This window comes from Tenrec ecaudatus, chromosome 7 (assembly GCF_050624435.1).
Source record: "Tenrec ecaudatus isolate mTenEca1 chromosome 7, mTenEca1.hap1, whole genome shotgun sequence".
NCBI classification, from domain to species: Eukaryota; Metazoa; Chordata; class Mammalia; order Afrosoricida; family Tenrecidae; genus Tenrec; species Tenrec ecaudatus.
The window spans coordinates 10,615,359-10,639,921 of record NC_134536.1 but is presented as its reverse complement, the minus strand read 5'-3'; the positions used below and the strand labels follow the sequence as shown (position 1 = coordinate 10,639,921).

The following is a 24,563-nucleotide window of genomic DNA, read 5'->3' as shown; positions in this document are numbered from 1 at the left end:
GAACACTTCACACAAGCTGGACAGGAGCAGGGCTTACTCTGAAACCCAGGCACACTGTGGCCCCGCCAGTCTGCAGGGGGCCCTGTTCTCCTAGGTCTGGGAGCCGGGGGCACTTTTTGGTCTTCTCCCTCCCCCTCTTCTTCCCCTAGCCCTTTCTCCTCTCCTCCCCATCTTGTCTTTCTCTCTTCTGTTCTAGGAACCTCTTCCCCCTTCTCCCCCCCTCCCCCGCCACACACACACTCACTCACTCACTCACCTACCCAGGTGCTGGTGCTGGGGGAGGCCATCTCTCCCTTTCTCCATCCACCTGGACCTTCGCTGTCTGTCCTCTGGGGGTGCTCACCTTTGTACCCCTGCATCTCCTGCACAGGCTGGAGGAGGCATTGCACACCTGCCCCTCTGAGCCTCCCCTCTCTCTGATGCTTGTGTTCTGACCAGAGGGACTCCGTGGGGGGTGGGGGGTGCGGGGTGCGTGTGTGAGATTACGATTATGATTTTGTTCTGGGCCAGTTCCTTGTTACTCTCAGCTGCCTGTGTGTGTCTAACTCCTCCTTCCCTCTGTTAGGTAGGGGAAGAGAGTGAAGCCATGCCCACCTGAACTTCCCTGATGCTTGGCTCATCCCTCCTGATTTCCGGAACTCCTAGCCCAGGGAAAGAGACAGGAAGGGTGTGTGGCACATTCCAGGAGAGACTGCAGGTGCTTGACCCAGCACCTACCTCCAAGGGGGACTGAGTGGGCTGAGTCAGCTCAACCCCTCCATGCATTTCGGTGTCCGTCCCCCCCCAGCCAGGCTTTGGGGGTGCATTCCTGCCCCTGCATCTGGAGGCGGCCTGGAGTTCTGCTTACAGGGGGTGGAGTGTGGGGCTTTTCTTACATCAGATTCACCTGGGTATCTGTCTGAGGCCTGCCTTCACCCACCCCAAAACATTCTGGGCGTGTGCGGGGGTGTCCTGAGGATCTACAGTGGAGGCTTCCCAACCTGTGAGAGCCCCTGCCGTTTGTTTTAGAGGCCTCGGCTGCTCCTTGATTTATCGTGACAGACGCTGAGAGGACAGAGAGTGACCGATACCCGGCGAGGGACTTGGCTTAGTTTCAATTCTGTTCTTCCCCAGGAGTTGCTGGCACCTGTGCTGGCCCCAAAGGCCCACCCCAAAGGCAAACCCATCAGCTGCTATAAAGGGTGGGGGTTGGGGTGGGGGTGGCGCTGGGGACCAGACCAGACTATATCTGCTCCCATAAGGTTTACAAAACCCAGAAACCCTACCTAGGGGTTACTGTTAAGTTGGAATGACCTTGATGGCCGGTGCTTTGATTGGCCATTGCTGTACTGTCTCCAGAGAGAGCTGGCCTTCAAGCCTTAAGAGCACTGATGTGGGCCTTCTCGATGTTGGTGAGCCCAGCGCCTCTGAAACTCCAGGGTGCAGGAGAATCAATGGAAGGGCTTGTGAAACGGTAGCTGGCTGGACCCGAAGAGCTGCCACCACCACCTTGCTGCTGGGTAACACCTGGGTCACTGTGAGTCACCCAGTGAGTGACGTTCATTTTCTTTCCCCCACAGTCTGTCTCTGAAAAGGAAAACTCGAGCGGGAAAAGATAATTAATTTTGTTGTTCAGATAACCTGTTTCAACTTGATTTTTAAAAGATTGTTAAAGGAACATGTGTCCTGTGGCTGTGGAGTTGATTCTGACTCCGAGTGACCCCAGAGAACGTCCTAGAAGTGCAATCCCTTGGGAGGTGGACGGTCTCCTCGCGCCTCCCCGGAGTGGCTGGTGGGTGTGAACCCCTCGTTCCACTAGCAGCTGAGCTCCTTTAGCGTAGTGTTTCCAAATGCAAACCAAAATGCACAGCAGAGTCAACTTTGACTCTCAGCGACCCTACAGGACAGGCTAGAACTGTCCCTCTGGGTATCCAAGGCCATCCATCTTTATGGGAGCGGCCAGCCTCGTCTTCCACAGAGCAGTTGACGGGTGGTGATTTCCATGCAGCACATAATGCATACATTCTGTATTTGATTACAGAAATTATCTGTAAGCTCTCTCGTCTAGAGAGATAATTTCCTCTCATTTTAAAAGGAAGGTGGCTGAGTGGTGCAGTGGGGTACACATTGTGCTGCTGACCACAAGGTCAGCATTTCAAATCCAGCAGCTGCTTCATTCAGACAGCTGAGGCTCGCCGCCCTGCAAATGAGCCCCACAGCGCTATGGTTAGTTCTCTTCTGCCCTGTAGGGACGCTCTGAGTCACTAGAACCGTGCACCCCGGCCACAGAGCTCTGATCGTCTTTAGTGACTTCTCTTCTGTGACGTTTCCCCCCGGCTGGCTGCCTCAGTGGTTCCGGCTCCCATGCAGGAGCTTCCCCCGGCTAGTTTGACTGTCAGGATGAGCTGGCAGGGAAGCCTCGAAGCAGGACCTTTCTGGGCCCACCCGCCTCTCTGTGGCAAAAACAAGCTCTGTCCCCGCTGGTGTCCTAAGTTCTGTTTCGGTGGGGGCACTCAGCCCCTGCCTCGTCACTCATGCCAGCCTGCTAATTAAAGTGCTTGTGACCATGGACGCTGCTCAGTCCGCCTGCGCTGCTGCCGCGGATTCAATTTGGGCACAACCCTTTCTGGAACTTCGTTAGCCGGGCTTGCCTTACTTGCTCTTTTTTTTAAAAGGTGAGCTGTCTGCTCCCCTAATGACAGCCTCAGAAACCCTGCCGTGACTCCCCCGGCACACATGGAGTCAGCAGGGGCTCGGGCCGGCCTTGGGGTTGTCTGACTTGTGTAAATTCCTCTGTCCGGTGAGCCCCGCTGGTATTGATCCCCTCCTCTGTTTAGCTTTATCTTGAACCCTTCAAAGTCCTTTCTGGGGTTTGCTGACAGCCACACCTCCTTTCCCCTGCTGAGTTCTGTGACCTCAGGCATTTGCCAGACTCTCTCCTCTCCCCCAGCCCTGGCCCTTGGAGCCAGTTCTAGCCCAGCGTGGCTGCTTGGATTCCCTCCTCTCCGGCCTGTGGATCTCTCGGTCCAGGGCAGGAGGGGCTTGGGTTTCGGCAGTGAGATGCTCCTGCTGCTGCAGGGCTTTCTACTCCTATAAATCCGTACAGTCTCAGAACCCCCCGGGGCAGTTGTGTCCTGTGTTGCTGTGAGTCGGTCCTGACTTGATAGAGGGGGTGGGTGTGCACGGTGAAGGGGAGGTCAACCGTTGGCATCCTTCTCAAGGAGACCTGGTGGCAAGGTCAGCAGTTTGAAACCACCAGCTGCTCCGCAGGAGAACGATGAGACACCTGCTCCCATAAAAGCGGAGCCAGGGTGGGCGGTCCGGGCTGTAGGGTTGCTGTGAGTTGGAACTCTGGCAGTGGGCTTGCTGTTGTTAGCATGGCTGCCACAAAGCTCAGCGCGCCATTCCTGACGCTGTTTTAACTGCTCATAATAACAAGAACTGGCCTTTATCAAAGCTGTGCTCAGCCCACTACGGACCGTGGCCAGCTCATTGAGGCAAAGCCACAGTGTCGGGAAGCCAGCCTGGCACTGTGACACGCCCGGATGGCAAAGAAAGCCATCCTCCCCGTGAGAAACAACGGGACTGAGATGCTTTCAGGTTGGATCACCTTGGTGTTGTTCTGCAAGCTATTAATAATAATACATATTTATTACATAGGCCACCTTTACCCTTCAAAACCAAAGATAGCTGACCACTTAGTATGGCTCCTTGAGCTTGGTGAGTATATTGAAATAAATCTATTAAAAATCATAATTACTTTAGTCCACAGTTCAACGTTATCTCCCTACCTACCCTTTGGTGTGTCAGGAGATGTATTTTAACCAGCCACATGGTGGCTTCTCTTCTTGGTGTAGCAGGGATGGACACACACACACACACACACACACACACACACACAGGGTTTAGGAAGACGTCACCTCGGAAACTGAAGGAAGATCAGGGAAGCTTGTCTGGGGTCTCCAGCGTCAGAGGAGCTGCTCTCAGGTGCTCCCTCAGGGTCCTGGTGCTTTTGGCCAAGTCCCGTCCTGTCCTCTCCTGCTTGTGCCATGGTGGCAGGTTTTGCTCCTGTGATGTTACTGGCACACGTGTCCGGGAATTTCATAAACAAGGTCCCACACACCTGTCCTATCTGTATAATGGTTTCCAGAAACCTGGGAACAGCTACCCCTTTGATCTGGTCAAATCTAACCAGAGTTCCGAGTCTGGCCCCGTTGAGACATGGAGGGTGTTTGAGGGAATGCGATTTAAGTTTGGAGATGTTGCCCGAGTAGCTGGCAGAAGCCATTGGAGAGAGGCTGTGTGTGTTAGGGTAGACTAGAGAAACAAATTCCTGGACACTTATGTGTATAAGAAAGAGCTTTATATATAAGAGCAGTTGAATATTGAGGAAACATCCCAGCCCAGTCCAGATCAAGCCCATAAGTCTGATACCAATCTATAAAGCCCTCTTTAGACTCAGGGAACACATGCAATGATGCCACATGCAGGACGATCACAGTCCTGTGGGTGCAAAGTCTTGTGGATCCAGTGGCAGTAGAAGCATCTCAGCCCTTCCAGGTGTCCCCACGAGACTCCTCCCGTTCCCAGGACACGGGGTCTATCAGCATATTGCCGTCTGTCTTGTCAGTAGAGCATCTCTCAGGGAGTGAGCCTGTGTCCCACTTCCAGCGAGCTAGTGATCTCTTTGCCCTCCAATCAAACTGTGGCCTTATTGACAGGCTAAACTCCACCCCTTCACTCTTATGTCTCTCGAAAATTGACAGCAGATTATAGAACTATCACCAGTGTGATTTTTCTCTGAGATAAAAGATTGGTGGGTGGGGGACCCCGAGGAAAGGAAGGTGCCAAAAAGTACAGACACACCGCCTTTTACCATTGTCCTAGGTGGGTGACAGCGCCTTCTGAATTACCCAGGGTTGAGGAGACTAAAACACCTCCAGGGGCTGACATTAAGGAGCAGAGGTCTGTCTGCTGGCTCAGTGTGGAGACCTGAAGTCCCACCCGCAGCACAGTAATGTTGGCTGTAGGGAGAGCCCCCCCACCTTAAGATGGTCCTTGGCAGTTCAAGATGGCCAGCCTTCACGTGGCCTCTGCCTTTGCCCCGTGTGTGAGCTTCTGTGTCTGTCCTTTTCCCGTGACATTGGGAGTGATTAGGTTTAGGACCCACCCTGCTTCCTTGTAAGACCTCTTCAGCCAAACAGAAAACCCGGCCGTCGAGTCCATTCTGGTTCTCAGCGACCCCTCCAGGAACACACAGCTTGGTCTCTCTCGCTTTGAACGGTGAGCCACGCTTGGGGCCATAGCAGGGACTTCTCTCCCTATCAACCCGGCCCTTCCAGCCCCCTGTGGACGGTGCGCCACGTGCCTGTGAGGCCATGGGGTTCTTCACTCGGTCCAGTGGGTGTGGCCTCAGAGCAGGACAGTGGACACAGGAGCATGTCACCGGGCAAATGAAGGGTGAAGGTAGAACCGGAGGCACGGTTTGTCTGACTGAAAGGCTCGTGGTCCTCAGAGGGCTCTGCAGACACACGGGCATCCTGGAATCCGGAAACTGGCACCTGGGCCTTTCCGAGGCTGGGCTGGGGGCATTTGGAGACGTGTGCGGTGGACAGCTCAGTGTCAGGATAACACTGGGTGCTGAAAGAATTGTTGTTCCATGGGCTGGCACAAGGGGAGGGAGGACATCACTGTGCTCAGGTAAATGCTGCCATTCACACCTCATCTCCAGTTCCACTTGGGATTCCTGTGTACCCCTCTGCCCCACTTTTCTACCCTCACCCCCGGTATGACTTCTAATCAAAGCGCAGGCTTCGAATCCATTCATCTGAACATCTCAGAGTGTGTCTTTTAAGCATAACCAAACCAAAACTCGCCGGCCATTGACTCGACTCTGACTCATAGCGACCTCATAAGAAACATGAACTAAAAAAAAAAAAAAAGAAAAGAAACATGAACTAAACCCAATTGTTATCAGTCAGTGCATATTTTTTTCATGGGGTCATGTACACCGGCTACAGATTTCTCCTAACAGAATAAATGTTTTTGTTTAGCTTCCGTTGTGGGGTGATTTATTTACCTTGGGATCCAAATAAGGGCCCCCATCTTAACAGCTGCTTAATCATGTCTTGTAATCTCAGGGGGCCCTCCATCTCCCCTCCTTCTGTACATTTTCCCCTCGCAGTTCATTTGTTGAAGAAAGGAGGTCATTTTTCTAGTACAGATCATCCGTACTCTGGGATTTCCTGATCTACACTATAGGTAATCCTCAATTTACATCCTGGATTGTATTCTGATGACTTCATTGTAAATTAATTTTGGCATTAAGTCAAATGTCCCTTTCAATGAAAAAACCAAAAACAAGCCTTTCACTATTTTAACTTTTCATATGGGCATCTTTATAAAGTCGATCTTTGACTACGGCGAATGAGTACCCAGCAAAGGGGAGTATACACAGAGAAACACATTGTGGCTAGTGCTTAGTAATACTAGTTTTACAGTTATGGAGAGAAACCCAACGACTTAGCAGGGCTCGGGGTGGGGTACTCCCTGTGTGCCTGGGGCCTCTCTCCTGCCTGTGAATCAGTCAAGTGTTGGGATCAGTAATGGGACGCACAGGCTTGGTCACTGGTTCTTTGGGCCTGACCGTTCCACTGCTGGCCCAGCTGGTTCCTTGTTGCCAGATGCCACCCAGTCTCCATCGCCGCCCCTTCTTGGTGTGACAGTCTGCTCTGCGCTCTCTCTGGTCTCTCACCTCCTCTTCTTCCTCCATTTCTAGTAGGTTTTTTACTGTCTTCTCTGCAGTTATCTTTTTGCCTCAAGACTTCCAGTAACAAACAGCCAAATGTGTCTCGTAGCACATTGCTGCTAGGCAGCAGCGGAGCTGTTAACATGATAAATATTCCTGGACGTGAGCCCACGTTTGTTCAGTGTTATGTGTTTGTCCTCGTGCGTCTATTTCCGAGTCGCTGAGTCTGAGTGTCGGCTCCTCGGAGGCCTCTAGGCAGCCGGGCCGCCGCTCCGTGATGGAGAGAGAGCCTCTGTGTGCTGGGCTCCTGGTCCACACGTGCACGGGACACGAGGCCTCCCCGAGCCTCGCTTGGGACGTCGACAAGCCAGCAATGAAAATACGGTGGCCGGAAAATGTAAAGAAGGCCATAAGAGGGAGCTGCAAGGACCCCGGGTCTCTAAGATAATGGTGCTTACAGTTGAAACAGCGGTGGCGACCCGCAGCTTGAGGAAGCCGGGGAGGAAACGGTGCTCGCAGTGGTGGGGTGAGGGGCCAGTAGAATCCCCAGGGCGCCTCCATGTTGTGCAGACCCAGGGCAGGGGAGAGGTTGGATTCTGACGATGAGACTTGGGGCCCAAGCACATGCCTGGCCTGTGGGGGATGTGTGAGGAGGCATGGTGCTTTGGGTGGGCTCTGGGGAAGACCAGAGAGCGTTGAAGCTACAAGCAAAGAATGTTCTAAGACCACCTGTGGAGCCAAGCTGAGGACCCTGGGCTCGATCCTGTGGCCCTGGGAGGCCTGGTCCTGCAGCAGGGCCCTGTGGGAGTCTGTTCTAGTGATAAGGTGGCCCGAATAAAAGCGTGGGGGGCAGAGGTGGATTTGACAGGATCTTTGCCTTGGGTGAGGTTCTAGGAGCGGGTGGACCGCGACATAGCAAGCTGTCTTCTCCTTGGCTGTGCGCGGCCGTGGACAGGCCAGGCCTGCAAGGAGCAGGAGCAGGTGCGAGCAGAGCAGAGGGAGACCAGTCCTGGAATGCTGGGGCCGAGGACCCTTAATGTGGGCGGGCAGTACAGATTTAGGTATTACCAGCGGGAGTGTGTGTGTGTGTGCGCACGCAAGTGTAGGGGCTCAGTGGAAAGGGTGTGGGTGGGAAGGGTCTGAGTGTCCTCATTATTGAGGAGCAGGCAGGCTAAGAGGGGCCAGCAGAGGAACCTCCACGGGACATAACCGAGGGGCACAGGGTGTTCATGACCCTGCCCATCAAGCCTGGGATCAGCCCATGGACTTAGAACCATTTCTTGACAGAGACGCTGGAGAGAGGGGCCTCGTATGCAAACTGGTGGGAGGAAAGACGTTTTAGCATTTATGGTTCAGAACAGGACAACTAGAGGTTTGGAACACATTTTAAACATTCCAAATGTTCTTGGGTTTGGGACAGGGGCTATGAGGGAGTAATACGCGGAAGGTCAGAGTTCTGCTTTTCTTTAAAAGTAGATATTGTGTGAACTCCCTGCTTTGTGGCTAGTGCACGGGCCTTCCAGCTGTCGACCAAGTGCAGCCATGTGAAGCGAAGGGCTGTCCACCGTGTAGCGGCCATGACCATGCCCTCACTCGGAGCCTGATGGCTAGTTACTCCTCAGGAGTAGTTTTCTCCACTAAGACTCGGCATTGGGTCTCTGGGTGGTTGTAAGCCTCAGCGAGCCGCTGGGACAGGCAGAGCCTGCCTGTGGGTGTCCCAGAGACACTCCCAGGAGTAGAAAGGTCCACTTTCTCTCAGGGGCCGGCCAGTGATTCCTGAAGCTGACCTCATGGCCAGCAGCCTGATTTGTCACCCCTGCGGCACCCGGCCACCTTGCCCACCTCTAGCGGCCACCCTGGTCCTTGCTGGTGGTGGTGACTCCCGCAGGGCTGCCCCGATGGTGCCGCCGCATTCGAGTGTCTGTCTCATGGACGTGCGCGCTGCTTTCCTTGGGGAAGGGGTGGTCGACATTCACTGAAGGAGTGTGAACTGCACACACCCCCACTTCCCACACTCAGAGAGGCTCCACTCACCTGCGATGGCACGGCTGGTCACCGGGCATCTCCTCCTTCCAGACACCCTGGCTGAAAGGACATCTGTGCCCGGACCACTCACCTCCCCCCGCAGCCAGACACGATCCTCGCTCATTGCCCCCACTCTGGGTTGACCGCCTGGGTTTTCAGAAGCAGGTTACGTGGTAGACCTGGCAGCTCGCTAACCAGCTGGGCGCCTCACTGCGGCAGCGACTGGGAAGGGCCGTCCTGGTTTCTCGTCGCATGGCTGCTGGAAGCGCTTCAGAAAGAGCACACAGTGCTCACGTGCTCTGGGCCCAGGAGCCCTGGTGGGTCCCCATAGCGCTTCGTCTCCACGGCACCTCAGGTGGACCAGAAAAGACGGCAGCTCTCCGTAGCCCGTGGACTCCCTCTGGCCTACGGACTTCTCGGCACTCTGGGGGGGGACGGAGGAGTGCCCCTGAGCTGTACTGTGCTTCGGCCTGCCTCTCCTTCATCGCCCCGTGCTCCTTCTCTGTGTCCGCCCCGCCCGCGGTGGGATGTGGTCTGTGGAATCATGTTGCTGGTGTCAGCATCTTCCGTATAGCTCCTTCTACTGCAGAAGCCAGGCAGGGCCATGCTCCCCTTCCCAAGGACGCTGTTCCGGAACCGGCCACGGTTTCAAAGGCCCGCCCCGAGGTGCAGGAATTCCACAGGTAGCACTTCGTGCTACAGGGACATCTGCATGCCCATGGGGGTGAAGGGCATCTCACAGGCCGAGGGAAGCAGCAAAGACAGCCACCATCTCTGTGTGTCCGTCCATCGAGGGGGCAGTGAGGAAATGACAAGGGCAGGCGAGCCATGAAGTTCAGAGTCAGCGCCCGCTCCTAGTGACCCTATAGGACAGTGTCAGCCGGCACCCTGTGAGTGTGAGACTGTAACTCTTGACTAGAGTGGAAGGCCCTGTCTTTCTCTCCAGGGAGGGCTGATGGGTGCGAACTGTTGACCTTGCAGACTGCACCCCCAGAAAAGGAGAAAGTAGATTCACAAAGGCAGGTCTAGGATGGTCTCTAAGAGACCGACCAAGGAAGCCACCGGAAAACAAAATAAAACCCAGTTTAAAGAAACTATACTCCAGGTGTGCTTTTAGAAGGTAAACGGCTTTGAATTTACAACTACATTTGTATTTGGTAACACATTTTAAAAGTATGGAAATACAATTTTTAAAATGTATATATAAAACAATTAGAGGGAGTAAGCATGTGGAAGGGAGTCAGGAAGGGGAGACTTCGCTGACCTTGTTCATCGCTTACCTCTTTAGCTTTCAGATTTATACCAGGGTTTGTACGTCTGTAAGTTTTTAAGCTGTTTTCGCAGGTGTCCTTGGCGGTCCTTTATTACTTAGTTCACCTAGTAATAAAAGAAAGCAAGGGTTCATACACTTGGTCCTTCTTAACCTTTTCCGAAAATAGCAACGGGCCGCTCATGTTGTCTTCCTCGGTCACAGTTCATACTGTCTTCTTGTGTCGTGGGCTTGTGTGTCAGGTGTGAGTGAGTGTGGGCAGCAGAGGGAGGAGTGCCAGTGTAAGGCACCGTGTGAGTGTCTCCTGTACTGGGTGAAATATCTACGTGCAAACCTGGAGCGGAGAGCGTGCAGCCGCTGGCCCCAGCTCTTCCACACTCATTGACTTAGCAGGTGCCAGGTTAAGGCCCACACACTTGCCCCAGGTGAGATGTGCAGGATTCTGGCATGGCCAACCACACTCCCTCCTGCTTGGCTCTTTTTGCATTGAGGTGTTAATGGCAGTGCTATTATATCCTTTTAATTTAAAAAAAATCAGTGTGCAGACTCATTCTGTGCTGGTGTGCATAGTAGCAAGGGGCCCTAGCGTCACACTGCTGTTGTAACATGCAGAGCCGGTTCCTTGTTGCCATTTGTTGATGCCATGTGGCGTGGACTCATGCTTCATTTTTGGATACTGGCATTGCGTTGGCCTTGGTGATGGAATTGCTAGTTCCTCTTCACGCACGCTGAGATGAACAGAAACAACATGTGGAAGGCTCTCTTGTTTGTTGCGGGATGGAACTTTATAAGAGTGTACACACAGAGACTGTAGGGAAGGCCTGATGGCCAAGGCTTAGACTTCAACCACAAGGTCGGCGGTTCTAACTCACTACTCCTCAGGAGAAAGCGTCGGCCCCCTAGAGATTCACAGAGTCGCTGATTTTGCATCAACCACAATAGTGGGTTGGTTTGTTTTGTTTTCAGGCAAGAAATCTAGAGACAAGGTTAAAGGTTGAAGTGGTAGCTTCCCCCTGTATCTTCGCAGCTCAGCTCATCCTTCTGTTCGGACACTTTGAATTGAGGCACAGAACAGTTCCCCATTCAGAGATTCTCACTACAATGTGATTGGCTTTTATTCCCAACTCGTAAATACTTGGCTCGTTGTTGCTCTGGGTTAGGAATAGGACTTGGGTGGCGTCTGATTGTTCCAGAGGTGGTCAGAGGAAGTGGTCTGCAGATGGAGGGCATCCACAGCCCAGTGGTCGGGCCTCTGTGTTCGGGAGGAGCCATCTGAGCTGAGACGTGTTCTCTGTGTGGCCGTGATGGTCCTTTTCAGTTCCTTCAGAAAGCCGTTCATTTGACGCTGCAGGGAGAAAATAAAAGGCCCTTTGAAAGGCATGCGGGTTTCCGGGTCCCTACCAAAACCTCCTGAAATCAGCCGGTGCCCTGTGCACACGGGTCTGGGGAGCAGCCTGCTCATTTGTCCGGCCATTGTGAAGCTGTCCTGCCTCTTTGTGGGGGCTTTGTTATGGTGTGAAGACCTCTGAATGGAGGCCTGGGGCCCCTCTGGCTGTGAGAGAGCCTCCTGGGGGTCTGTAGAAACCTGCAGCCACAGCAGGAGGCCCGAGGGCTGGAGGGCCTGTGCTCAGAGCCTCCCCTCAACCTGACTCTGCCCCTCTCAGGACCCCTTGACTCCTCATCTGCTTGGTCCAGAGAGATTCCTCAAGGCTGTGGGGAGTTTTCCATGGATTAATGATTTCAGGGCCTGCTTACTGGACGGCCTGCAGGGCTCCCCCCTCCCCTTCCTGCCTCTCCCCTCCCCTCCCCTTCCTGCCCCTCCCCAGCCTGTGTGCAGGGCTGGCCGGGCGGGCTGGAACGCATTTGTGTGGCCTGTGTGCTTTGCAGCACCGCCACCCAGTCCAGGGTGTCCTGGCCACAGCGCGGTTTCTAGGGGGCTCTGTGGGAGAAAGGGGTGGGGCGGCAGGCACATTTTATGGGGCTCCCACAAATACACGTTCAGTTTTGAAGTGACACTTTAGGGACTTAACCAGGAGGAGGAGAATTTGCAGAGAATATTTTGTGTGATTCGAACACATTTTCGAACGAGTGACAGGGAAAGAATAGTATTTTCAAGGGTGATCTCTAACCCCCACCCGCTCGCCTCCTCCCTTGCCTTCTCTCCAGTCCAAAACTGGTTCCTCAACTTCCAGGGCCAGTTTGCCTCTGCAGCAGGCAGCTCTCATTCCTCCGGCTGCTGGGAGGGCACTGGAGGGTGGCTGTTAGAAGCTGGGCTGACAGACCCCTTGAGCCAGCCTGAGAGCGGACGGGGCTGGGACAGTAAGCTGGACGCACTGTGGCGACTGAATTATGTAACAGTCTTGCAGCATCATCCCAGAATCACAGCGAATGCTGTCTCCAGGCAAAGTGCTGGGCGAGATGTCAGAAAAGCCGTGTCCCCAGCCAGCCTCCTGCACCTCAGCAGGTGTTTGGGGCGGGGGATTTCCACTGCTGTGGTTTTAGTCTTTATTCGGTGATCCTCTGCAGACTGCCATGTGTCCCCACCTCCCCGCCCCAGGAGCCCTAGACACGGGCTTCCGAGCTACCGGGGTTCTGTGGGTTCTTCGAGAGGGCCTGTGCAAAGCCACAGGACGATACACTTTCCATGAATTACTTTTAACACTGAAGCCTGTGCACCCTATATCAGATTGAAACAGTGAGGTGAGCTTTGGCTTTGTTTAGGTAACAACGGGGGGGGGGGGGGGGGGGCTGCAGCCAAGTTTCATCCCATTGCAAGACTCGGCTCTTAGAGAGGGAGCTTGAATAGGCTTCGGATACATTTCATTGTTAATTACACGTTGGGCCTTTTGCTACTGATGGGTCAACGGCTCTGTCTTTTGTTTATGCTTGTCATCTAGTGTTGAAGAAACTGGCGAGCGAAAAATGCACGTCGGATTCAATATAATGTGGGTTGAATATTTGCGTTTTGACAAACGGAGAAGCTTATAACTCATGGAGATACTTATAAAGTGCTTTTTTTGTTTTTGTTTTTCAGGACATGTCTCAGGAAGGCTACGGAACTAGGCCTCAACCTCCTCTGGCTCCTGGAAAACCCAACCATGAAGATTTGAACTTAATCCAGCAAGAAAGGCCATCAAGCTTACCAGTAAGACATTCCCGCGTTGATTTAGAAATGCATTGTATTCATTTAAAAAAGAAGAATTGTTGTTTGCATGTGCTCCACTTCAGCTGAAGATTCCAGATGAAGGTCTTGCGGGAGAGAGGTTCCCAGATTGCAGATGTGTTTTGTGATTTGTCTTTTTTTGCTGTGATTCTTGGGCGCGCTGTAGGTCTGGCCCATAAGTCTGCATCGTCTGCAGGCGTCTCTTCAGTGCAGCACCTATGGAAGGCGCTTCTTGGCTGGGGGGTTTTGTGAGTGGGCAGTTCCTGCTCTGCTCAGACACCATGGAGCTCTAGCCTGTGGCTTACTGGTCATGACACCGGCAGAGACACCTGCATCGGAGCTGAAGCTAAAAAGAAATTCCCACTTGGGAGAGGGTATAAGTGATGAATGAGATTGAGCATCTATCTGATGGTGGCTTGAATTTCTTTTGTGACATCATACGTAATACTGTAAAAAATACCACCGAGTCTGTATTTATTACCCAGAAATAAAATATTTGAATTTAAAATTTGACAAGGCAATTCTTAGGAATTTGAGAGAGATAATCAATCGTATTTACTTTGATCATTCTTGTTAAAATACTCTGGTGTGAATAATTAATAGTGTTTAATCTCTAATACAGAAATTTATTTGAGATGGGGAATTCCAGCTAGGCAGGACTCTAAATTGAATTTCAAAGATGATGGCATTAGGGCCTGTGTAACTTGTTGGAGGATACATTTGGGACTAAGCAGGTCAGGTGAACATTACCAGGCGCATCCGACCTTCCTGCCAGAGCTGGGTGGAGTCACATGTGATTTAGTCGGAAGCTTCTGGATGCTCATGGGATGTGCACAGTTTTCAACCTCACTCTCCATTTCTTTAGAAACCCTTTTTGTCTTTGTTTTTCACAGCTTTCGTTCCTGGGCAGGGGATGAGGTCTTAGGGTAGTCAGTCAGTCAGTTGGTCAGTTGGTCCGTCTGTCAGCAGTCATACTGGAGGGTGTCCCTGGATGTTTTCAGGAATGAAAGGTGCTGGGTGTGCTTTGTGTGTGGAGCGTTGCTCGACAGCAGGCAATAGGCCGCCGGGCGAGCTGGGAGCCAGTGCATCCTGTGTCTGTGCTGCTGGATGCTTCGTGCAGAGCTGGGGGACTGAGGGGGCCCGGGGTTTAAGCTGGTAGCTGGATAGTGGATTCCATTTTAGTGGACCAGCTACTTGTACTTTGGTCCTACTGGTTTAAAAGGTTTTGGGGTTGTTTTGTGCATGTATGCGTGCATGCACTTGCATATGTGGGGCGGCGGGGGGGGGGTTTGTTTGTTTGTTTTCAGTGCTTTTTTTGAGAAGCCAAACTGTAGATTTGTCGCCGGCAAGTGGTGGGTGCTGTCACCGTGGCTGGAAAGTTGTCTGTGTCGATTAGATCTTCTGCGAAGCCGTGGAGGTGCCTGCAGCCACCCTGTACGAGGGTCCTATGTGCATGGCGGACGGCAGGTGGACTGACAGCTAACTGCACAGCAGGGGTGGTGAGGACAGAGATAGGGATATTTGGGGACGCAAATTATTATCAATAGTTAAAAAAATTCCCCAAATTGTTTTATTTGTATCTGTAATATCTTGCTGTCCTTGAATCTTTACCTTGAGGATTTGTGGTTTCTTGCATCGTTGTTGGGAAAAGAAATGTCCAAACCAGCGTTTCCTTAGCTGGCTTTGTACCTCAAGGATGAGGCCGAGGCCCATGGGCTCAGGAATCCTTGAACACCCATCTCAGGAGCCTCCTTACAGAGCAGACTCCAAGCTTGGTGCTGAATGGGTAGGAGTGGCCCTGACTGGGCAAAGGACAAACCAGAGACCAACTGGTGGACCTGACACCCGCCCAACCAGTTAGGGTTTTGTTAATAGGAACTTTCCGTGGGCCTTTCTTCCCCTACCTGAGCTGTGTATGTGTCAGACATTTCCGTGTGCGGCTTACAGAAACACGTATGCATCTGTGGAGACGGCATTGGTCGGTCGTATGCCACCCAGGAAACAAGGACCGCGGCCTTGGTGTTGGGTTACTGCGTTCCCCTGGGGTCTCGATTTCCTGGGTTCTCTAATTCGATGCAGGGCGTCCTCTAGGTACGATGAAGTCGGGCTTATTTGTTGCCACGTCGGAGCTGGCTGTTGGAGCCTCGGTGGATTTCCTCGTGCTGTGCTGCTGCTTGTCCAGTGCCCTTCGTATACGTTTTGTCTGTCTGTCTGTCTGTCTGTCTGTCTGTCTGTCTCTCCCCCTCTCAGGATTAGAGACAATCCATCATATTTGTAGTTCTAGTTTCATAATTTGGAACTAAATAAATTCTCATGTTTATGATTGGTTGCTTTAAAACAATGTGCTGTCGTGATTCTACTGTGTTAATTCTTAGATCTTTCTCCATTACATAATAAAACTACTTCTCCTGTAATTATTTCTTAGAAGAGATGATTATTTTATAATGTCTGTTTTGCTTATATTAAGATAGACTTTTGAAACATTTTTCTGCACGTGTGATGAATATTTTCTGAAGCATATGTTTATTGCATAGTTCACGGCTTCCCCTTACTAGAAATTAAGACATTTTCGGTGTCTTCCTACTAGATTTGTAATTCGATATCTCGGTAAGCTGTCCTCTCACGATTATTTGAACTTGTATTTGCCTATATTTGCATATCATTAAATCCTTGGTGCGCTTCTGTGGCTAATGCTTTCCAGCTGACTGGTATAGAATGTCACAGGAAGCAAAAGACTGATGAATGAATGCTTGTCCCCTACTGTGTGGGGGCAACGACCAGTCAGATTTATTTATTTTTGCTGAATGGGCTCTGGGCGAAGCAAAGTGAGAGAGGACAAAATAAACGTTCCTTAAGAATGCTCATTGATTTCTGTACCTCTTAATCACCCTGCTATCTCCCCGTTGAGGTGACATTAGCCGACGTGTCTTTGGTATTCTGACTATCAGTCAGTTGGGGCTAAAAATTTACCTTGAAGAGCTCGGCTCCTTGGACGATTAGTATTTCAAAATTTTGGCACACTATTTTCTCTGCCTGTGGTATTCTTATGAAAGGAAGGCAGCACTTAAGTCAGAGATATAAGGGAAAGTCTAAAAGCTGTGACTAATTAACCCCAGCCCTGGTCAGAAGCAAGAGCCTTGTGGCACAATGGCTACGTGCCCGGCTGCTAATTGCAAGGTTTCAGATTTGAACACACCCAACTGGTGCCCGCAAGAGAGATCTGGAGATCTGCTTCCCCGAGGATCGAGTCGGCAAGCCTTGTGGGCACAGTTCTGCTCGCATCACTCGTGAGCCCAGCGGAGTCCCCAGCACTTAGCAATCACAGCCAAACCACGTCACGGCCTCTGAGCCTACCCACTTTCCGTCTGAGCCCCCCCCCCCCCCCATGTGATGGACTCAGGCACATTTGCAGCTGTGTGGCATTTTTCCGCCCCACCTTTTAGTATAGTTGTTGTCATTATTATTAATTTTTAAACCGTGCTGCCTTCCCCTCTCAGGAGGAGCTTTTCTGGGCGAGTGGCTGGCCTCAAAGTTAGTGGTTTGAACCCACTAGCCAGCCCGCTCCCGGGAAGATGCACGGTCTCGGGGATCCCGGGGCCCAGTTCTGCTCTGCCCCGAGGGTGCTGTGAGTTGGAATGCGGTCAGCTGTAGTGAGGGGTGTTTCTTATGCTCTACTCAGTAACTGCTTCCCGGATGGAACCTACGTGAAACCTAATTTTACAAAGCTGGACTCTCCGTTTTTGAGTGTTCCGTCAGTTATTCGGGCCCGGTTTTCATGGTGTCGGCTCAGACCGGCTGGGCTCCGTGAACGTGCTGGGGGCTGGGGGTGCCCTGCGGGGCCGCTCACCGACAGCAGCTTCTGAGCTTCCTCACTCCCGCCTCGAGCTGCAGGGCACGCCGTCGAATCTTAGAAAATTCTGCCAAAAATAGTACGAAAAGAATCTTTTCTGAGTCATAGGCACCTCTGAATGGTAAAGATAAGCAAGTTGACAGAAACGGTTATTTAGAATGAGTAATTGTATACAGATGGCATGTTGCTAATGCAGTGTTTGTAAACATGCACAACAGGAAGTAAACAGAACCAAACCAGAGGCCGGTGGGATGTTTGCTCCTTCTTTCCCCTCCAGGGATGGGAGGCCTTGTTTAGGAATGTCCCATTTGGCCCCTGAGTTTGTCTTCCAGGTAGCCAGGGCCCTGGTTCTGTTCACTGAGAACTGGGATTGGCGCGAGTTGGCAGGTCACGTTGGGACACGTTTGCGAATAGGCTGCTTGGTTCCGGGTTGGGAGAAACTGGATGTTGGGGCTACAGGCTTCTTTCTGCCCCCCCTGTACCTTCCATAGGAGAGGCCGGGAGAGGCTGACGGGGAGAGGATTTGCTATTTGGAGCGAATGGGAAAAAAAAAGAAGAAGAAATCCCCTAAATGTTGTAGGGACTAGTGCTATGACAGCTGGGTTGAGTTTGCAATGAGAAGGAAATACTGGGCTTCAGACAAGACGTGGTTTTTGACCCTTTGTGAAAGGAAGGAGGTAGTAAATCCTAGCTGTTCCGTGAAGTAGCCCGTGTGAAACGGCTATTGGCAGCCGGGAAGAGAATGGTTGAGCAACTGTCATTACGAAGAGTAGTCTTTCTTTTTTGGGGGTGTGTGGGGTGGGGTACTCTCTTTACTGAAAGAGGGAAAAAAATCTCCAACAACCCCCCGGAAGACTCTTGGTTTGCTTTTGGTTGCGTGTTTTCCATCTTCAGTGACATTCATTTTTATGTTGGTAGGGGCAGAGGGTCGCGTGTTTCCAGTCCGTGTATGGAAACACGCTCATGCCAAAGGGGGCATTTTGTTGATGTCGATCAGGTGCTTTGTCAGAAAAAGGTAGGCGAGGCAGCTTTCCACCTGGGTCCTGCTTTTCTACCAAGTTTTCAAACCACCAGACGTGGAAGTCATTCAGGCTGCCTGCGGCAGTTCGTTGGCAGACTTGCCAACCCGACAGCGGGGCCGGGTAAGACCAACTGACCTGACGTGTGGCTGCTGAGTGAACTTGTGTCTCGTGTTCAGCTTGGACTTCAGGGGCTGCCTTTAAAAGCCGGAGGCTATGGCTGCCTTTTATCCATGGACCCTCCTCAAACCACGTTGACCCTTTCAAAAAGTGTGCGTTCTGACGAGCCCTGGGGTTGTTGGGCTACAAGTTGGACTGCTATCTGCCAGCCCAGCAGTTCGAACCCACCCTCATACTCCAGGGAGAAAGAAGAGGCTGTCTGCCTTTGGAAAGGTCTACAGCCTCAGAAGCCAGAAGGGGTGGCTCAGGTAACAGGCGTGGTTTGGTTTTGGTAAGCTGATGACTCCAGGAGCTTACCGCACCCGGATAGGGAGGCTGTTCTTTTGACCACGGTGGTTCTCTGCACGCTGTTGGAGCGGGGTCCCTTTTGAAGTGTGAGGGAGGTGTTTTGAGACTGTCCAGGTGAGGGGCACCTGTGAGGGAGGGCAGGAAGCAGGTCCTCTGGGGGGAGGCCTGGTCCATTTCATCATTTCCTCATGCAGACTTGGACGGACTGTGAAGTTGGGGGTCCTTTACAGCAAAGGCACAAAGCTTCGGTTCCTCAGCTTGGCTTGGCCATGCTCTCGAGTGCCATGTTAATCACTGGTTTAGTCCGCCCCGTTCCTTTTGGGATCAAGGTCAAGGGCTGGCCACCATGCAAGGATCTTAAGTTGGAAAAAAAAATCAAATTGATAGGGACTGATCACGGGTTCATTTCCCGAACACAAGCTACTTCGTTAATATGTGATCATTTGGTTTTTTGTTCTTCCATTGGTAGTCATTTGGATATAGAGGGTCATATTTGAATTTGAATAAAAGTGGGAAATAGGGGATTGGAAGATTCACTCCTCCATCTTCTAAAAACAATCTTCCAGTTAAATATTTGTAGCTAAACTCCACCAAGTTGAGATTTGTCTAGGCACAGCCAGGCTCTGTATATGGAAAGTCTGAATAGAATAGTATTTTAAAAGAACTAGGGTTTAATTTTAAACACCTTGGGTCTGTGTGCCCACGGTATTTCTCAGTCACCATTCCCAGCCCTGTAATAACAAACAGATAATTCCAGACTTACAGTAGCCAGGAAATGTGCTTGGTGGCCTGTGTTATTTATTGAAATTGTTTATGGGCACAACCCGCGTGTCTCCTGCAAATATTTCAGGTGGTTTCCTGAAGATTTCCATTTAACGTACGGAGGAAATGAATTTTAACCCATTTGATATGACTGTCAATTAGTTCCAAAAAAATTAATGGAGTACAAGGAAGGTGGGGAGGAGATAGCCACTAGACAAAATTAGAACTTAAGGGAGGCTGGAATATAACGGATTTGCAGGATATTGGTTTTGCTAATAGGAGGGCAGCGATGATCTATAGTTGACAAATGAGGCTCATTACTGAGGGGTGATGAATGTAGGTCTCCCCAGCTCATAGGAAAGGCAGCAGGCCAGTCTTGCGGTACAAACAGAGGGCTGTGACATCACTTGAGGCTCTTTAGACGACCCTTCGTGCTGTGACCTGGCTGGCAGGGCTGCTGGGAAGTGCCAGGCCCATTGCTAAAAATAGCTGCCGAACCACACCTGAGGTGCTATCTGTGTAGAGCCAGGGGCTGGCAATTGTGCCTGGCTCCTGGTAGGTTTGGCAGCAGACCCAAATGAGCGGTCCACGTTGGGACAGAGATGGAGGCTCGGGTGTGGCCCGTCAGGCATGAGAGGACCCTCGCGCTTCTGCTTTTTTAAACTAGAAAGATGCAGTTTGGTGGTCGGAGGCCCCGGGGCTCACCATGTCCTTCCTTTATCATCTCTTCCGAGGGCAGCTCCTGGCCTGCCGGGCTGGGGTGCTTCCTCCCGCTGGCTCCCACTGGGGGGCTGGGCTGGGCAGGCACCCGCTCCTGCAGGCCATGCAGGTAGCTGTCCCCCTGACCTGATCCGATGGATTTACAATCCCCAGGGGCCCCTTCTCCACCCTATAAATAAAGGTGCCAGGCCCAACAGGAGCCCTGGCTCGCCTGAGTGGACGAGAGATTCGTTTTTCTCCTTTGGATGGGAAATTCCTGCCTTTTCTTCATCTTCTTTCAAATCCCTTAACTGTCAGTGTAGGAGGGAAATAAACACCGTGTAGAGCAGGTCCTCCCCGAGAGCGAGATTTTCTGTTCTCTGAGTGCGCAGGCCGGGAGCAGCGCGTTCCCCAGAATCCTTTCTTCCTGCCCTCTCTAAATGCTTGTAAAATAACTGAATGGTCTTGTTTGCCTTTGTTTGGGTCAAGAAATTTTAGCTGGAAATTGTTACTGTGCGAAAGAAGATTATATTGACTCAACAAGCCTTCAATTTTCCGTGAATACGGCTCCCACCCTCCAGCTTCAGGAACGCGCCGGGCCGCGGTCTATTTTAGAATACAGACTGTAATTTAAAGCAGGCGGCTCGATGCCCCACTGAACTTTGTTTAAACCTGGAATAAAGAGGGGAAGAAAAGCTTTAGGCCACCAGGGAAAAAATGTGACTAAGCTTTCTCAACCACTTTTCTCCATAATGCATTCTGATTTTTTTTTTTAAAGAAAACTATCAGTCACCATGAATGTCACTTTCCGTAGCACCCGAAGTCCTGCCCGCTCGCGGATGGTGGCGTGTGCACCCCTTCCTGCGAGCCCGGGAGCGGACTGTGTTCTCGGGGGCCCTGCGCAGCCATTTGGATGGACTGTGCCGTGTGCACGCATGTGGACGCGGATCTCAGAGCCCAGGCGCTTTCTTTAGCATGTGGCGATAGTTCTTTGGTTTTCTAGGGGTGCTTACTGTGAGACGTACCCAGTTAGTTGGCTGGGACCATGGCAATATTTCAGGACCATCTGAAAATGATAGGAGACCAGAGTGGGGTGTTTATGAGCCCTTTCCCTTCCTGACAGAATCGACTGTGCTCCCTGTGAAAGGAACAGTGACTTTCACTAGACTCCCCCCCACCCCCCATCATTGTGTACGGCTGGTTGTGAGCAGCTCAGGTCACCTCTGCCCTAGTGGCGCAGTGGGTTAATCATTGGGCTGCTAACTGCAGGAACCATGGTTCAAACCCACCAGCCGCTCTGTGGGAGAAGACAAGGCAGTGTGCTTTCATGGAGATCCACAGAAACCGTATGGAGCAATTCTCCTTGGTCCTGCGGGGTTGCCACGGGTCGGAATGGACTCAGCGGCAGTGTTAGTGGCGGGCCGGTCACCTCTCAAGGTTTCAGGTCCTCCTCTGAGATCTGGGAATCCCTGTACCAGCTCTGAGCCCCGGTGGTGGAAGGGGTCATGGTTTGGACTGCTAACCACAAGGCCAGCGGTGTGAAGCCACCAGGACTCCCTGGGGAAGAGATGAAATTTTCTACTCCCCCAAACAGTTACATCTGAGACAGCCACTGGGCAGTTCTACCCTGCCCTCCAGGGTCCCCAAGAGTCAGAATGGACTTGGTGGCAGTGAGTTTGGTAAGGCGGGAAGCAGAGCCTTTCACGCGGCCCACCGCAGGAGGGCCACGTCCTGCAGAGGGCTGGACCTCTGTGGCCTTCGCTTGTAATTTCAGGACATAGAAAGCAGTCCTGAGGAGATCATGTACCCGAAGGCGCCAAGCCCATCCAAGACTCAGTCTATTTCTAAGCAAGCTGTTTGTTTTTCTGGATACTACAGCGTGATTGGGTTTTAAACTGAAATCTACCCAGAATGCGGGCATTAGTGACCACACCCTCTGCCCTCTGTGAATCCCAAGCCAGCCCGGGGCAGCGCCCCCCGCGTTTCCCAATGTTGTGTATGGGCACCACTTCACATTTGGGAGCCCAGCGCCTGGACTGGGCCCAGTGCTGTGGAACAAGCCTGCTTTGGACCGGTTGTTTGTCCTTCCTCCTCTTCCTCTCCCAGTGGGAAACGCACAAAGTATACAGTGGTGTTTGCTTTGCGGCTCTGCACCAGCCGCCACCTGTGCCGACAGTTGACGGCCTCTGATAAGTCAGTCCCCGGGACCCTGTGGGGTGACCAGGACCCCACTTCCGCGTGGCCCTGTAAACTTTCTTCTCAGATCCATCCACTCCCCCACCTCCCCACCCCAATGTATAAGGATCGCCATTTGCTTTGTTGGGTTCACCTTGAGCTTGGGTTGCTTGCAGCGAATTAGGTAGCGCCTTCCAGGCACCCCCGAGAAACCTGCGACAGGTCTGGTTCAGTTAGCCCGTGATATGGAGAAACATGAATAACACGTAATTTAATCCACGCAGTGTTTTACAAATGGAGATTTGCAGTTACTTGGCTCTGGACAAACCACTAGCCACAGCAGGCCAGTGGGGAGGATCTTCGAGCTGACTCCAGGGGTCTGAGGTGGACAGCCAGGGCTGTACCTGTGTTCCTGACTGTTGAAGGTCTGGCTTGCAGGCTGAGGAGATGAGGGAGGTGTGCCCCGCCTCTGTTCACACAAAGCCTTCATTTTCAGAATGCCTTCATTTCCCCTGGAGGCAATGTTATCTCCCCATTGAGGCCGAAACTGGCCTTCAAAGTGGTGACAGTCAGAATGCAGGGAAGAGGATTGTTGACACAAAGGGACGGGATGGTTTTGAAGTTTTAAAGTTGAGCAACGAGGTGGCCTGGTGGTGGTGGTAGCCGTCTCAAAAGCAGGGGAGTTGGTTTAGGGCAGTGGTTCTCAGCCTTCCTAGTGCTGTGACCCTTTAATTCAGTTCCTTGTGTTGTGGTGACTCCAAATCATGAAATTATCTTTGTTGCTACTTCATCACTAATTTTGCTACTGCTATGAATCCGGCGACCCCTGTGAAAGGGTCTTCGACCCCCAAAGGGGTGGCCCTCACAGGTTGAGAACCGCTGGTGGAGAGGCAGAACGGAGCCCGGCCCCTGAAATCCCCCGGTGCTCCTCAGGCCGCGCCTTCCCTGCAGCTTGTCTGAAGCCTGATGTGGGTCGGCCGGCATGGCATGCGGGCTGTCTTTCCCTTGCTCCCGTTCAGGCCAGTCCAGTGTGTGTCCTGACATGCTCCTGGGGCGGGACGGCGGCCTTGAGACGGCTTGGTGTAGAGGCTTTGAGTGATTTAGACGATGTTTGTGTTCCACTTAGTCGGTGTGGAGGAACAGTTCCTTACGGCTGGACCGACTGCACTTTCTCCTTTTCGGATACCGTCTCTCCCTCCCAAAGAAGCCCTTTGAAGCTGCCCGTGACCCTTTGATTCCGCAGTGGAACAAACCTGAAGCCCTCCTGCCCGCGTGTTTCCCAGTCTAATGGACACAGGGGGCACGTGACCGTGTGGGGTGAGGGGACCTAACTTCAGCATGCTGGGTGTTTTTGCAAAGACTCTAGGCTGACTTGCATGAGTGAGGTTACCGACCCCAGAATCTGCGCTTGGGAACTGGGAGAAAGGAGGCTGACTGGCTGCTCCCGTGAAGATTGACAGCCCGGAACGCCAAAGGCCATTCTGTTCCACCGCCCTATAGGCTGGTGGGTTAGTCAGAACTTGACTGGACAGCAGGGATTTTGTTGCTCGGTTTACGCTGACTTTCATTTGGTAAAAGTGGTTACGCCTTGACCTCCGTGTGATGCGTTTGAATCTCTGCTGAAGCAGTGTGGCCTCAGAGAGATGACCCTGGATGGGGAAGACAGGTCTTCTCCCCACCCCACCAATAATCAAACTTCTCCCCCCTTTCCATTTAAAATTAACTTGTTAAATCCTGCTTTTATAGTTAGCGATGGAATCTATACTGAAAGAAGGACAATTAGCAAGACAAAGACAGAATTAATATTAATGAACTCTTAAAATGTGTCTATTTTTACATATTTAATTTGATCTTGACATCAAATTCAGAGTTGTTTTTGAGCTCTCGTTCTCAGTTGCAGAAATGGGGCAGTGACCCTGCCTCAGAGGTCCTAGGGTGACAGGTGGGGGGTGGCGGGTGCCCCCAGAAATGGCTCCCAACCCAACAGACACCCCGTTTGACCTGTGTCAGCAGAGCAAAGACTCCCTTGCCTTCTAAATACAACTCTGCAGTTTTGTTTGGCCCGGTAATAGTATTGCTATGAAACAGTCGTTCGACTTGGTGCCTGTGAGTTTGGTTTGGTTTGGTTGCCAGTCTTGATTCAAACCATGAGTGTCCTTGAGCTAGCAAAGGGAGTGTTCGCCTCTCTTCAGAAGTGTTTGTTCGTCATAGTAACTGCATTTTGTGGTTTCCACGAAGATGCCATGGGGCCTCACTGAAGACCCGCAGTGTCATGGAACACACCAAAATTCGCTCACAGGTCACAGTCATTTCTGGACTATTTCCCAAGTCTAGGAGGTGACATGAAATGTAGGGGAATGAGAGGGTCTTCACTGGCCGACCTAGAGACTACCAAATCGAAAAAA

General features: G+C 51.9%; 1 protein-coding gene across 5 annotated transcripts in view; it reads left to right on the top strand.

The window, feature by feature from the left end:
• ARID1B (AT-rich interaction domain 1B) overlaps positions 1-24,563 on the top strand; it is a 405,831-nt gene that overhangs the window by 134,609 nt on the left and 246,659 nt on the right. For all 5 annotated transcript variants that reach the window (XM_075554341.1, XM_075554339.1, XM_075554340.1 and 2 more), the window contains exon 4: positions 13,057-13,167. In XM_075554341.1, coding sequence (XP_075410456.1) covers positions 13,057-13,167 — 111 coding nt within the window. The remainder of the gene's footprint in view (positions 1-13,056; positions 13,168-24,563) is intronic.